At 42.9% G+C, this 15,612-nt stretch overlaps 1 protein-coding gene across 2 annotated transcripts in view; it reads left to right on the top strand.

Moving 5' to 3' along the window:
* The window catches only part of pcsk7 (proprotein convertase subtilisin/kexin type 7), a 214,694-nt gene that overhangs the window by 189,057 nt on the left and 10,025 nt on the right, over window positions 1–15,612 (top strand). For both annotated transcript variants that reach the window (XM_048562113.2, XM_048562114.2), the window contains exon 13: window positions 13,790–13,884. In XM_048562113.2, coding sequence (XP_048418070.2) covers window positions 13,790–13,884 — 95 coding nt within the window. The remainder of the gene's footprint in view (window positions 1–13,789; window positions 13,885–15,612) is intronic.

The raw sequence follows: 15,612 nt of genomic DNA, 5'->3' as shown, positions 1-15,612 counted from the left end.
ATTGTATGTCGGGTAGGAGCTTTGTAAGAAGCACTTGTGTGGTCAAGCCCTTGGTGGTTTCTTTGTTGATGAGCCTGAGAAATGCAAGTGCAATACATCAGAACAAGCTCCAGCGGGAACACAGCTTTTATTTATTTGAAGTTAAGCCCGTAGAAGTTGCATGCATGTGGTGTGATTAGTTCATGCTGTGTAGTCAGGCAGTGGAGAATGGTGATTGTTTTGGACAGAACATTCTGTCCATTGTCAGCGAACTGTTGGCTATTAATTCTCATGTTACTGTAATTAGCTAGTTTCAAATACAATGTAGCTGCAGCTGGCCTTCATTTCCGCTTGGAGAATGGGCTTTCATTCTCTCTGCCTTCTAGCCTGAATGTTTTTGTTTCGCAGCCATAATTGGGCCTGTTCTCAATTACCATGTGCTTTCTCCGTGTTTCTGTTTGAGTGTGATTAGCTGCTTCACTGCCAACAAGATTGCTCACATCAAAACTCGACCCTTTTGCTTCCTCTCTCACCCAAAAGAAATTTAGTCCTGCTGTTTCACAAACTCTGACTTGAGCAGTTACTCTTGTGTGGGCACTGATGCAAAGAGCCCGTTGGCTAATTGACCACAGAGTGCATCGCATGGCTAACTGGCTATTCGACTTGAGCGTGCATTATGGTGTCAGCAAGCTATTTAGCTATGGAAGGCATCACTGCTGGGTTCAACTCCATTCACACTCAGCATCTAACCATTCATTTGTTGTTGCCAAGAACCCGTGCAGAACACACGGATCTCAGAGGAATTTATTTTTAACTCTGTGTGCCCCGACCTCCATAATGCGCCTGGCAATCTGCTGACATTTGCTGAGTGGTCACCCTACTCCCAAAAAATAGCTCACTCACCCCTCAAAAGCCACCTTCATTGTAATGGTCCCCTCATTCTGGAGTCAGTTGGCCTGTAGCTTAGCCAATGCCTTGCATCCAAGGAGGTGTGGAAGGCCAGACGTTGAAGATACTTAGTTAGAGACTGTGAAGGGCAAACTATTGTAGAGAAAAAATGCTGGAAATTGGAACTAAAACCAGAATGATGCAAATGTTCAGCGAGTCAGAGCAGAATCTGTGGGGAGAGGAATGGAGTTAATGTTTTAGCTTGGTAATCTTTCACCTGAACTCGTGCGTTGGATTGTGATGATCAGTCACTGTGCTGCCATGCTAGTTCAGTTTCTGTCTCCATATTGCTGCCTGACGTGCTGATTAGTTTTAGCATTTTCTGGTCCTATGTGTTATATTTGACCTTATGTAAAGAGAAGCTGATTAGATAAGAATTTAAGGAATGGAACAGGAGCACACCTGTTGAATCTGATCTATATTCAATATGATAACGGCTATTCTTGGGCTTCAACCCTAATTTTCCTACCAACCCCCATATCTTTCGAATCCCTCAAAGACCAAAAGTCTGTCAATCTCACTGTTAAATGTATTTGGTAACACTGAATTTTTGCAATACAGAAAGAGGCCATTCAGCCCATCGTGTCTACATAGACTCTCCGAAAGAGCATTTTGACTTCATTCCATTCGCCTACCTTCTCCCCATAAACCTGCTCGTTGTTTTGATTCAAGCAGCCATCTGGTGCGCCCCAGAAAGTCTTTATTGAACCTGCCTTCATGACACTTCCAGGCAGTACATTCCAAACCCTAATGGCTTGCTGTATGAGAAAAACGATCTCATCACAACTCTTCTTTTACAAAATACTTCAAATATTCCCCTTTGTTCTTGGTTGTTTTGTGAATGGGAGTACTTTCTCTGCATCTATTCGATCCAAATCCCTCATGGTGTTGAAAATTTCTATCAAATCGCATCTTCAATGAAAACAGTCTCAACCACTTGCGTGACTGAAATTTCTCATCCCTGATTTGTAAATGTCTTCTGCACTCTCCCCAGCACATTCTTCCTAAAGTGTGGTATCTGAAACTACTCTCAGTACTCCTGCTGAGGTCTAACTCATGTCTTGGACAGGTTCTGTATAGCCTACTTGCTCTTTTGTTCTATGTCCCAATTCATGAAACCTAGGATCTTATTGATTTTTTTGTTTTAATCAACTTGTTCAGATATATTACAGCACCTCAGAGCATGTGTGACTTGAACCTGAATTTTCTGGCCCAGATACAGAGACATGGTCACTACATCACTATCAGTTGTTGTTTCCACCTGTCCTTAACGACATATGTACGTATGAACATGGGCCTGTCTGCTTCTGAACACCCTTTACAATTGCATCTTTTATTTTATATTGTCTCTCCAACTTCTTTCTACCAAAATGTCTTGCCTCAGACTTCTTCACATTCGTTGAACATCTTTCTACCCATGCCACCTTCAGTGTTATTTTGAAAGTTTGTCCTCCGTGCAGTTTACAGTGCGTCCAAGTTTTAAATCATTTACAATCTTTTGAAGTTGTGCCTACTTCACGAAGGTCTATGTTATTAATATGTATCAGGAAGAAAAGGATCTCAATACTAGCCCCAAGGAGCTTCAGTACCAACCTTCCTTCAGCACAAAAAGTATTCACTAGCTCTGTGTGCTCTATCGCTCAGTTAATTTTTGTCCGCATTGTTACTGTGTCTTCTACTCGGTGAGTTCAAGTAAGTCCATGTACACCACATCAATAGCATTCCCCTCACCAGCCTTCCCAGTTAAACTTTAAACAAACTCCAGCCAGTTAATTAAACATGATTATAAAATCAGTATTGCCTGTCTGTAGTAAACCTACAATTGTCCACATGTTGTAAATTGTAACCTGAAATATTATTTTTAGAAGCTTCTCTGCACATAAATAGGAAAGGTTTGGAGGGATATAGGCCAGGTGTAGGCAGGTGGGATTCATTTTATTTGGTGTTATGGTCAGCATGGACAGATTGGACCAAAGGGCCTGTTTGGGTGCTGCGTGACTCTGACTAAGACCACCAAAGTTAAACTGACTGGTCTGTTGGATTTATGCTTACAACTTTTCTTTGAACGAGAGCATATTATCTGGAAATAGCCAGCCCTCCAGTCCCACTCTCCCGAATCTCAGGAAGAAGAAAGTAATCACCAGTGCTCTTACAATTTTCTTCTTACTGCCTTTCAGTATTCCTGGATTCATCTCATCTGATCCTGGTGTCTTGACAACTCACCTTCTTATTGATTTTTGAACCTTTCTGATGATTGAATTTCCTCCCTTGGCACCATGGTCTGGTCTACAGCTGCTTCCTTCCATAGCCCTCTGGGTAGAGAATTCCAAACATTCACAACAATCCAAGGAACAATTTTTTTTTCCTCTTCTCATTCCTAAACGATTGCTGCTTTAACCTGAGACAGTGCCTCCTTATTGTAAATTCCCCAACCAGGACAGGCTATTTTTCAGTGTGTCAGGCCCCTTCAAATTCTTGTATATTTCCATCTTCAAAATTTCAGAGATTATAGACCCAATTTTCTCAGTCTCTCCTTGCAGGACAACCCTGTCGTCTCAGGGACCAGGGTATTGAAGCTTTGCTGTATCACCTCCAGTGGAAGCATTTCCTCCTTTAAACATGGAGACTAAAACGGCACAGTTTTCTTGATATGGCCTCATCAAAGGCTTGTACAATCGTCGCAAGACCTGTTTACTCCTGTAGTCCATTAGCTTGCAGTAAAAGCCAACGTGCACTAGGTCTTCGTAATTGCTTGCTGCACCTGCATGCTAAATTTTGGTTTCCTTGTGTGAGCACACTTCGATCCTTCTGAGAGGTCACAGTTTTAGGATAATAGATAGCAGATTTAAAACTGAGATAAGGAGGAATTACTTCCCTCAGAGGATCGTGAACCTGTGAAATTCAACACCCCAGAGTGTGGTGGAGCTGGGATATTTAAGGAGGAGGTAGACAGATTTTTAATCAGTAATGGGTTGAAGAGTTATGAGAGTGAGAGGAAAGTGGAGTGGAGGCCAAGATGAGATCAGCCATGATCATATCAAATGAGAGAGTAAGCTCAAGGGGCTGAATTCCCTACTCCTGCTTCTAGTTCTTGTGTTCTGAATATCAACAGTTACAAATTTCCAGAAAAAGACTCTTTTTCTGTTCTTCCTACCAAGTTATCAACCTCACACTAAGCCACATTATATCCCTCAGCCAACTTGATGCCCAACCAAGCGCTGTAAGGAAACTTGCCAAGAGTATTAAACAGCCTCTGGCAGTACTGACTTGGAGTTTTTTTTTGGTAGTTACTGTCAGACCGAGAGTTCAGACATTCTGTGCAGGACAGCCATTTGTCTTTGTTGCCATGGAACTAGAATCCCCACGGATGCTACTGCTCAGAAGGAAACCATTGAGACCAGTAGGTCTGTACCGTCCTTTTATTCCTTTATTCATTCGTGGGATGAGGGTGTCGCTGGCTAAGCAGATTTATTACCCATCCCTAATCGCCCAGAGGGCAGTTAAGAGTCAACCACGTTGCTGTGGGTCTGGAGTCACATGTAGGCCAGACCAGGTAAGGATGGCAGTTTCATTCCCTAAAGGACATTGGTGAACCAGATGGGTTTTTCCAACAATCTGCAATGGATTCATGGTCATCATTAGATTCTTCATTCCAGATATTTATTGAATTCAAATTCCACCACCTGCCGTGGTGGAATTCGAATCCAGGTCCCCAGAACATTGGCTGGGTCTCTGGGTTAACAGACCAGTGATAATACCACTAGGCCATTGTCTGCCCCTAAGAACATACAAAGCAGGAGTAGATGTAGGCCATTCAGCCCTTCAAACCTGCTCTGCCATGGCTTGGGGACCGCTTTGCAGAACGTCTACGCTCAGTTCGCACTAAACAACTGCACCTCCCAGTCGCGAGCCATTTCAACTCCCCCTCCCAATCCTCAGACGACATGATAATTCCTGGGCCTCCTGCAGTGCCACGATGATGCCACCCGAAGGTTGCAGGAACAGCACCTCATATTCCCCTTGGGAACCCTGCAGCCCAATGCTATCAATGTGGACTTCGCAAGCTTCAAAGTCTCCCCTCCCTCTACCGCATCTCAAAACCAGAGCCCAGCTCGTCCCCGCCTCCCAAGCCTGCTCTTCCTCTCACCTATCCCCTTCTCCCACCTCAAGCTCCAACCCCATCTCCTACCTACTAACCTCATCCCGCCCCCTTGACCTGTCCATCCTCCCCGAACCGACCTATCTCCTCCCTACCTACACTCACCTTTACTGGCTCCATCCACGCCTCTTTGACTTGTCTGTTTCCTCTCCACCTATCTTCTCCTCTATTCATCTTCTATCTGCCTCTCCCTATTTATTTCAGAACTTTCTGCCCCTTCCCCATTTCCAAAGTAGGGCCTCAGCCTGAAACGTCAGCCTTCCTGCTCCTCCAATGCTGCTTGGCCTGCTGTGTTCATCCAATTCTACACCTTGTTATCTCAGATTCTCCAGCATCTGCAGTTCCTACTATCTCTGCCACAGCTGATTGTGTTGCGAATTCCACACTCCCAACAATAAACTTTGATTCCTCTGAATATGGAGAATCTATCCATCACCACCTTAAAAATATTCAACGACCCCACCTCCACCACCTTCTGAGGCAGAGGTTCAAAGTTGCACAGTCCTCTGAGAAACCAACCTTCTCCTCCTCTCTGCCCTAAGAGGGTGACCCCTAATTTTAAACAGTGTCCCCTTTGTTCAGGATTGACCCACAAAAGGAAACGTCCTTTCTATGTCCACCTTGTCAAAACCATTGCAGGTCTTATCCACTTCAATCAGCACGCCTCTTGCTAATCTCACAAGTGAAAAGAAGCCTCTTAGGGGACACAGTGGCTTAGTAGTGTTATAACTAGACTATTAGGCTCAATGTTCTGGGGACCCTAGTCCACCATGGCAGATAGTGGAAAATTCAACTGAATTTAGAATTAAGTGTCTAGTGTTGACTTTGAAACCATTGTCAAAAAAATCCCCTCCTGCTCACTAATATCCTTCAGGGAAGGAAAGTGCCATCATTACCTGGACTGGCCTACATGTGATTCCATCACCACAGCGATGTGATCAGTGAAACCCCTTTAATCTTTATGAATAACGTGTTCCTGTCTCAACGACTAGTGGAAGCCACCTGTCATCACTTACTGCTCTTCCTTTCTCTTGAGTTCTCTGCCTGAAATAATTCAAACTCATAGCAAACCTGTAGCAATTCAAACTCCACCATGACTAGGGCAATGAGGCACCCACCCCAGCTAGGACAGGGATCAAATCCAATTCTCTTCCATGCCATTTGTCCAGCTAACTGATCCCCTAACGAGTTTGAGTGGTTGCAGCAACATGTGCGTTTTGAAGCCTGGATTAAGGGATACAGATGGTAAGAGGCTCCAAATGGCTGACAAGGAATCTCTCCCACTGTTACAGCCTGTCGTTAGCGTGTGTTGACAGGACTCAACTGGTTCATTCAGCTTTTGGTCGCCATCACATCCTGGGGTACGATTTGAATCCAAACCCCGTGGCTCAGAGACAGGTTCCTATCCAGTGCACCACAAGCCCTACTTTATCTGTAGTATTACCTCTTGCGGCTGTCTTTGCAAACTGAGTGGAATTCACTGTGCTTTTGGTAACCAAAGCGACTTTGGTCCGTAACTCAAAACGCAACAGAAAGTGACTGCAATGCAAAAAAAAATTAAGTTGCTGCATCACTAATTACTGGACGGATCAGTTTACAGCTGTGCTGGAAATAATGAAGGCTGACATTGGACAGAATGTATGAGTGATAGGAGTACCATACAGAAGGAGTGTAGTTCAGCAGGGTAATACAGTGTCCCCAGTAAATCGCAGAGTGCATTGGGTCCTCTCCATGTTTGCAGGTATCAGCAGCACACACTCTGTCTCAACCTATCAGTGTCTTAAAGCTGTCATCAGTCTGAAAAGAGCAAAGACACTTAGTCCGTCAACACTGTTTGTTTGCCACAGGACCCCAAGTGAGACCAGCAGCTTACTAGCTCCATAACTCAGCAGCGGTCAGAGTTCTCTCTTATTATACTTCCCAAGAGGCCACAGCATCAAAGGACAGCTGTTACATAGTAATCTTCAAATCTTACACTAAATTTTAATAACCAGAATTCATCCTTCTGGCTCTATTTATCTCCCCTCCTTTGTCCCCCAGAACCTCATTTTATTCATAGCCAATAATTCAAAGGTATAAGCCAGCTGTTAATAATTCCTGTGTTGGCACTAATTTCATTTTATTGAAGTAGATGTGTCTTCTATTTCTTCTTCTTCAGTTCACTGTCTGAAGGCAGGTCCTGGTGATTGTTTACTGCTTTTTTTTAGCTGTGGGATAGCGGTGAGGAGATAGGTCCCAGAATGACGATTGAACCCCAGTAACCACAACACCAGTTAATCTGATCTGCAGGTTAGCTGTCTAGTTGCCTGAGCTAGCCAGCTCATCGGTTTCAACTTACGCCACAAATATTTTGCGAAATATTGAGTTTTCTTTTTATTCAGTCATGGGATGTGGACATTGCTGGCTGGGCCAGGATTTATTGCCCATCTGTAGTTGCCCTTGAGAAGTTGGTGATGAGTTGCCTTCTTGAACTGCTGCAATCATTGTGCAGTAGGTAGACCCACAATGCCCTCAGGAAGGGAATGCTAGTGACAGGGAGGAAATGGCGATAAATTTCCAAGTCAGGATGGCGAGTAGGAACTTATAGGTGATGGTGTTCCATACATCTGCTGCCCTTGGCCTTGACATGGTAATGGTCATGTGTTTGGATGGTGCAGTCTAAGATATGACCAATGAACATTTAAAAGTGAATAGAATATAAAGTTTGTATTAAGCTAGTTATCCTTGGGAAAGAACAAATCTGAAGAAGTAGATGGGCGCTTATAATGTCATAAAGTCATACAGCATGGAAGCAGACCCTTCAGCCCAACTTGTCCATGCCAACCAAGTTTCTTAAACTAAACCAGCCCCATTTGCCTGCATTAAGCTCATATCCCTCCAAACCTTTTCTATCCACGTACCTATCCAAATGTCTTTTAAATGCTTTAGTTGTACTCAACTCTGCCACTGTCTCTGGCAGCTCATTCGATACACCCTCTGTGTGAAAAGGTTCCCCCTCAGGTCCCTTTTAAATCTTTCCCCTCTCACCTTAAAGCTATGTCCTCTAGTTCTGGACGCCCCTACCCTGGGAAAAAGGCCTTGGCTATTCACCTCATCTTATGATTTTATAAACCTTTGTAAGGTCACTGGAGAGCCTCCCATGCTCCACCCTATCCAGCCACTCCTTATAACTCAAACCTCCCAGTCTCAGTAACATCCTTATAAATACCTTTTGCACCCTTCCTAATTTAATAACATTCCTCCTACAGCAGAGTAGCCAGAATTGTACACACAGAACTCCAAATGTGGCCTTACCAATGTTTTGTGGAGCTGTAACAAGACATCCCACCTCCTGTACACAAGTGCTCGGACTGATGAAGGCAAGTATACCAAATGCTGCCTACACCACCCTGTTTACGTACAGCGCCACTTTCAAGGAACTGTGTACCTGCACCCCTAGACCTCTTTGCTCCTCAGTATTCCCCAGGGCCCTACCATTAACTCTGTATGTTCTGCCCTTGTCATCGTACCAAAATGCAACAGCTCACATTTATCTAAATTAAACTCCATCTGCCATTCCTCATCTACTGGCCCAGTTGATCAAGACTCCGTTATACTCTTAGATGACTTTCTTCACTTTCCACTAGACTACAAGTATTGGTTGTTGTCTGTAAACTTACTAACCATGCTTGCTGTATTCTCATCCAAATCCTTGATCTAAATAGTGAACAACAGTGGACCCAGCACCGATCCATGCAGCACCCTCCTGGGTCATGGGCCTCCAGTCTGAACAACAACCCTGTACTACCATCCTCTGTCCTGTACCATCATGCCAATTCTGTATCACTTGGCTAGCTGATTCTGGATTCCCATGTGATCAAACCTTACTAACCAGTCTACTATGTGGAAACTTGTTGAAGGCCTTGCTAAATTACTCATAAACAACTTCTACCAATCTGCTTTCACCTACCTTCTAACAAATTTGGAGCCCTTTTCAGATTAAATTTGGTCATTTTCTTGTCTAATGCTACCTGCACTTTGTGAAATCAAATCAAATATGAAACATTTTCATACCAATCTCCACAAGCACTGTAATAGAAATTAACTTCTCTCTGCTTAGGTGTTAGTTTTGGTTCCATTGATAGTACTCTCCTTCTCCTCTAAACCAAAGTCTTACCTGCCCTCTCGTTTCATTGCTTCTCTTTCCCCTGCTGCTCTAATTACTCCACAATCCCATCTGCCATTGACAACCTTACACCCCTTTGCTTTTTGAGACTCAGTCTACGTTGTTCTTTAAATATTCAAGCATTCTTCTGCTCTCATTTTTTTTAGGAATAGAGCTCCAAAGACTCATGACTCTCTGAGGGGGGAAAAAAATCTCTTAATTCTTGGTCTTAAGTGGGTGACTCCTTATTTTTAAGCAATGACCTACAGTTGCAAGACTGTTCCAGTGCATGATTAACCAGTATCCTGTTACATTAATGATCAAGATCTAATTATGATAATTGACAGTTGGCGTTGCATTAATAGTCAGCTGTCCATTGCTTCAACTAACAGGAAATTATTGTGTCAATAATCAGATGTTAATAGATTAATCATCAGAATTATTGTACTTAATAATCAGAGTTAAACACTTTTAATGACCCATCTATCATTAATCAGTTAGCTACTATACCAATGATATAGATCCTGTTGCAAAATCGAAATCCTATGACATTAATATCCAGATTCTACTACGTTAATTTTAACGTGTGTATATTCAGCTCAAACATAGAATTGTTATGAGGCAGAATGAGGCTATTCAGCCTATTGAGTCTGCCCCAGTTTCTGAGCATTTTGGTTGAATGCCAGTCTCCTGCCTTTTTCCTGTAGTCCTGCACATTGTTAAATCATCATCCAATACCCTTCTGAATGCCTCGATTGAGCCTACCTCCACCATATTTCCAGGCAGTGCATTCCATACCTGAACTATTTGCTATGTGAACTTTTATTCTTGTCATCTTGCATTTGCTTCTTGGCAAAGTACCTTAAATCTCAACATCTTATCAGCAAAAATATCCAAACCCCAAGCCCCAGCACCACAATGAACAATTTTCATATCCCAAGCCTTCACTGTGGGGACGGACAAACATTGAAGACATTAAAATGGGAGAAATATTTGGAACTACAGTGAGAAAGGTTCGTGCAAAAAGCAGAAGATATATGTTTATGTGCAGGATTATGAGTTACTTTTGGGTTTGGTGATGGAAGTCAGCTTGTGAGAATATATTGAATGAATGGTTGAGTGAGTTGTTTAGAAAAAGGATGTGCTTTTCGGATTAGGACTACTCATTATGAACAGCATAAATACCTGCAGTACTGTTTGGGTTGAAAGGATCTGTGTTGCAATGCTGTATGTTCTTGAGTATTTTGTTTCAAGGCAAATTGTGAAATCCTTGGCTTTATAAACAGAGTACTAAAACAAAGATGTTGTGCCAGGAAGACAATTAGCATTTATACTTCAGTACAGGAAAACATTTCACAGCAATTCATTAGTTTAATTAGATTAGAAGAAGCTTTTTTTAAAATCTTCCTTTTTCCTTTATATTCAGCAGTTGTGCGTAAGAGCACAACTTTTTTTCAATCACTATGCCACCTGTCGTATTTCTTCTGCTCAATTAATCACCAACAATAGATCACATATTTTCCAACTGAATGATTCATGTCCAAATCCAATTTAGGCCAATGCAAAGTGAAGGAGAAGAGGCTAAATCAAAGTGGAGTTGGAAGGGGCAGAAGAAACTTTTTAAATCCTTGGTTCATTCAATTAATTGGTTAATTAAGCAGGTGAATTGTCTGTGGAATTGAACAACAGTCTTTCGAAAGGCTTTTGATGTCTTAGAGTCCAGACAGGGGAGATTGATCGGAATGGTGCCGTTTGTGAGGAACATCTATCACATGCGAATTTTATAGATGCTGAGAATGATCTCCTCTGAGCACAGAAGATTGAGTGGAATTAACCAAGTGTTCAAAATTTGGAGGGGTTTTGGAAGAGTAAGTAAAGAGTTTTCACTGGCAAGACGGTCAGAGAAGCCAGATTAAGAGAATCGGTAAAGAAACCAGAGGGAAAACAAGCAATTTTGTTTGGAACTGTGTGAAAGTGTGATTGTGTCTGCTTGATAATCCTACGTGACCAAGTGGCCTGCTGGCTGGGTCGAGCATGAGCAAAGGTTTCTTGGCTGAGGGTCCAGAGAGTAACTAATTCCCAACGAACTGCAGTCAAACAGGAATTGTTTCCATCAGAAAGATGAAGAGCTATACCAGGAGAAGGGAAAGCAGACTTTGTGGCAGAGTGAATAGTGTCCTTGCCTCTGAACCAGAAGCTCCAGGTTCAAGTCCCAGTCCAGGCCTGGATAATGAAGGAAGGTGCATTCATATTGTGGCCAAACAGGCTGTGTGTCAATTTGTAAAACCTTCTGATGCACCCAGTGTAGGCAGGAGAGTTTCCTGGGTGGCTAGAACTCTGGGGTAGCTACAATACAACAGCGTCCCCAGGTTACTGACTTCATGATCAATCTCTCACCACAGTTCGTACTCCGTGACTAGTACCCTCCTTGCTTTCAGAAACTGCTAGCAAGAGGAAGTGAGAGCGTTCCTGTAAGAAAGGTGTCTCTGATTGAGTGAGCAGAGCAGACCCAAGGGGCCGAGTGGTCTACATCTGTTCCCTTTTCATATGTTCATGCAAGCTGCCGTCTTTCTTGAGAATGGAATGACGGTTCTACCTCTGATTAAGTTCCTAATCAGCTGATTGTGTTTAAATAAATAAATCTGAAGACAAATTGAAAATGAAAAATGATGGCTAAGAAATAGCAAGTACATGCTTCAATTTCAAGTTTAGCCATAAGATGCCCTGAACCCACAAAGAATGTTTCAGTACTGAGTCATGTCTGATACTTTACCCTCTCCTATTTCAGCAGCCTGTTTATCTCATAAAAAGCAGTTTTATAATAACGATTTGCCCCTCAGACATTGCCCAGAATCCGCACTTTGATTTGTTGCACACACTTTCTTTAATTAACATCGGGCTTATCTTTGTGCTTACCATAAATATTTCCCTTTTTTTGTTACTGTGCTCTGAAAGATAGGTGCATTGTGTTACTGTATATAACCTGACAACTCAGCAAAAGTATTCCTGTCCAGCAGGAACATTTTTGAAAGTAGATGATTGTTTTTGCAGAGGAACACCGAGTATTGTGGTTTCCACTCCAGAGCTGTTCATTAATATTGGCGGTCACCCAGTCTAAAACATTTAAGACATCCTATTCAAAGGAACAGTTCTGAAATTAGAACAGTGTGCATATTTGCTCTTGAACATAGGCTCAAAGGGGATCGAAAGCTTTCAGAGAATAAAATTGAGTAAAAAGGTCCTTTTGAATATTAACTGTCGTCAGCTTGCTTCATTTCTCATTTCCTCTTCTAAATATTTGCTTTAAAACACACCGTGCAACCCTGCTTATTGTAAAGAGGACTTTGATTTGTTGACAGGCATGTTGTAAATTTGTGCCATTCATTTTGGCCGCAGGTCCCCATAGGGCTGTTACTATGGAGTGAGAAGTAAAATGAAACATGTTGCTTCCTAATAGAGTTGGAAGGAGATTCGGTAGAACCTGGACTGTTGTCAGTATTGCCTGGATCGATGTTGTCTGCTTCTTCGTATGGCCCTGAGAAAAGAAGGACTTTGGTATATAATAAGAATGCAGATTCAAACAATGTGATTCAATGTCCTGAATCTTATGTTATTGAACCAGGACTGGCAAGTGAATCTTAGAATCCCGACAGTAATGAAACAGGCCATTCAGCCCAAAATGTCCACACTGCCCATCTGAAGAGTGTTCCACCCAGACTCATTCCCCTGCCCCAGCATTTCCCATGTCTAATCCACCTAACCTAAACATCCCTGGGCACTATGGGCAATTGAGCATGGCCAATCCACCTAACCTGCACGTTTTTGGACTGTAGGAGGAAACTACGCAGACATGGGGAGATTGTGCAAACTCCACACAGACAGTCACCTGAGGCTGGAATCAAACCCCGGTCCCTGGCACTGTGAGGCAGCAGTGCTAACCACTGAGCCACCTCTATTCAAAAGTGCTCCCTACCAAAAGACTTGACAAGTAATCTTGATATAAAACTCCCCATTTGACTGTTTCCTAAAGTACACTTAGGGGAGGCAATGGCCTCGTGGTATTATCACTGGACTGTTAACCCAGAGACCCAGATAACGTTCTGGAGATCCAGGTTCGAATCCCGCCACGGCAGATGGTGGAATTTGAATCCAATAAATATCTGGAATTAAGAGTCTAATGGTGACCATGAACACAATGTTGATTGTGGGAGTGGGGAAACCCATCTGGCTCACTAATGTCCTTTAGGAAGGAAACTGCCATCCTTACTTGAACTGGTCTACATGTGACTCCAGACCCACAGCACTGTAGTTAACTCTCAACTGCCCTCTGGGCAATAAATGCTGCTTAGTCAGTGATGCCCTCATCCCGTGAATGAATAAAAAACATAAATCTGCTCCAGTAGACAGATAATGGTAATCTCAACATGTTTGGTAATTGGTAGCCCTAGCCATGAAATGAGAATAAGCCTACACAGTGGATTCGCAGATAATTCATTAAATGAATGTGTTGAAAGACAGTCACTAATTAACTACACAATCTTTTGTCCTCTTCTGTACAGGGATGCCTCAGGCTTCACCGATTGGATGTACTCTACTGTGCGTTGCTGGGGTGAGAAGGCAGAAGGTGTCTACAAGATGATTATTCGTGATTTAGGTTCGCAGACTCCTTGTGTTCTTTTATTCATTTGTGGAATGTGGGTGTCACTGACTGAGATAGCATTTATTACCATCTGTGAATAAGAGTCAGCCGCATTGCTGTAGGTTTAAAATCATGTGTAGACCAGACCAGATAAGGATGGTAGATTTCCTATCCAAGAGGACATTAGTGAAGCAGGGGCAAGTTTACAAAAATGGACCACAATTACCTGGTCATAATTAGATTAGCTTCTAATTCCAGATTTTTATTGAATTTAAATTTCGTCATCAGCCACGTTGAGATTCGAACCCACATCCACAGAACATTAGACGGGGATGAATACTTTGGTCCCCAGGAAGCAAAGTTGCTGAATGTCAAGTCTATACATTTCAGATTACAGCCTTCCAAGTGGAGGGAGAGTTGTACAGTTTGTGTCACAACAGTTTGTGAGAAAGGGAGTGGGAACAGAATTAATTAAGCAGCTCTTTTAAAGAACCAGTCTAAGCACAAGGGCCTCTGCTTGTGCTCACAATCACGTGACAACACGTAAACACTTGTGCTGCAAGGCTTGTTGAAAGTAAAGAGGTGGGACCCATTCTGGAGATTTCTTGAAAGTCTGAGCTGAAATTCCAGAATCTTCATTCATCCACAGGAAGTATGGCACTTTCAGCTTCCAATCACTGCTGTCCCTGTGTCTGGGTTCATGTAAATAACATAAATATGCAACAGTACCAACCAACGCATCGGTTCCTCTCGGCCAGGCCAGCACATTCCCTCTGTGTTGGGTTGAAAACAGGAATTACAGGTTGATTTCTTCCAGGGATATGCTGTCTCTTCCAGGCTTCTCTTGTCAGTTACCTCATGGGAAGGCAGTAGCATAGTAGTCGTGATAATGGGAACTGCAGATGCTGGAGAATCCAAGACAACAAATTGTGGAGCTGGATGAACATAGCAGGCCACGCAGCATCTCAGGAGCACATAAGCTGACGTTTCAGGCCTAGACCCTTCATCAGAGAGCTCTCTGATGAAGGGTCTAGGCCCGAAACGTCAGCGTTTTTGCTCGTGAGATGCTGCTTGGCCTGCTGTGTTCATCCAGCTCCACACTTTGTTAGCATAGTAGTCGTGTCTGGAGACTAGTAATCTAGAGCTCAGGCTAAAGCTCTGACAGCAAAAATAGCTTGGCCAGCATTTATTCCCAGTCCCTACTGCTCTTGAACTGAGTACCTTGCATGGGCCATTTTAGAGGGCAGTCGAAAATATACTTGTAAGACAGACCTAGTAAGGATTTCCTCCTTTAAAGCACATTAGTAAGCCTGATGGGTATTGAAGACAATCAGCAATGGTTCCAAGGCTGCCATGAGACCAGCTATGAAGTCCAGATCTTTACTGCATTCACATTTCACCATCTGCCCAGAAAATTAGTCTGGGACTCCCAATTATTAATACAGTGACATTGTGACATTACTGCTAGGCCACCAGCTCCCCTGTGCCTCCTCTGGCTGCCTTTTCTCATCTTCCTGGTATTGTGTAACTTGTGGAAGCTAGCTCCACACTGAGTAGAAATAAAATCTTGGATCTTGCTGTTTCAGCTCATAAGAACAGCCCAGTGAGGTACATCCATTTATAAAATTAGGACCCATTTTATTCACAACATACTGATCACGGGTTTGGTGGACATAATATCTGTTCACCTTTTCTCCCATCCTCATTTCCAAAGTTCAGGTCACAGACTTCCATTGGACTTGG

The sequence above is a fragment of the Stegostoma tigrinum genome, chromosome 32, assembly GCF_030684315.1.
Source record: "Stegostoma tigrinum isolate sSteTig4 chromosome 32, sSteTig4.hap1, whole genome shotgun sequence".
NCBI lineage: Eukaryota > Metazoa > Chordata > Chondrichthyes > Orectolobiformes > Stegostomatidae > Stegostoma > Stegostoma tigrinum.
The sequence above is the reverse complement of the archived record's forward strand: the minus strand, read 5'-3'. Positions and strand labels throughout refer to the sequence as shown.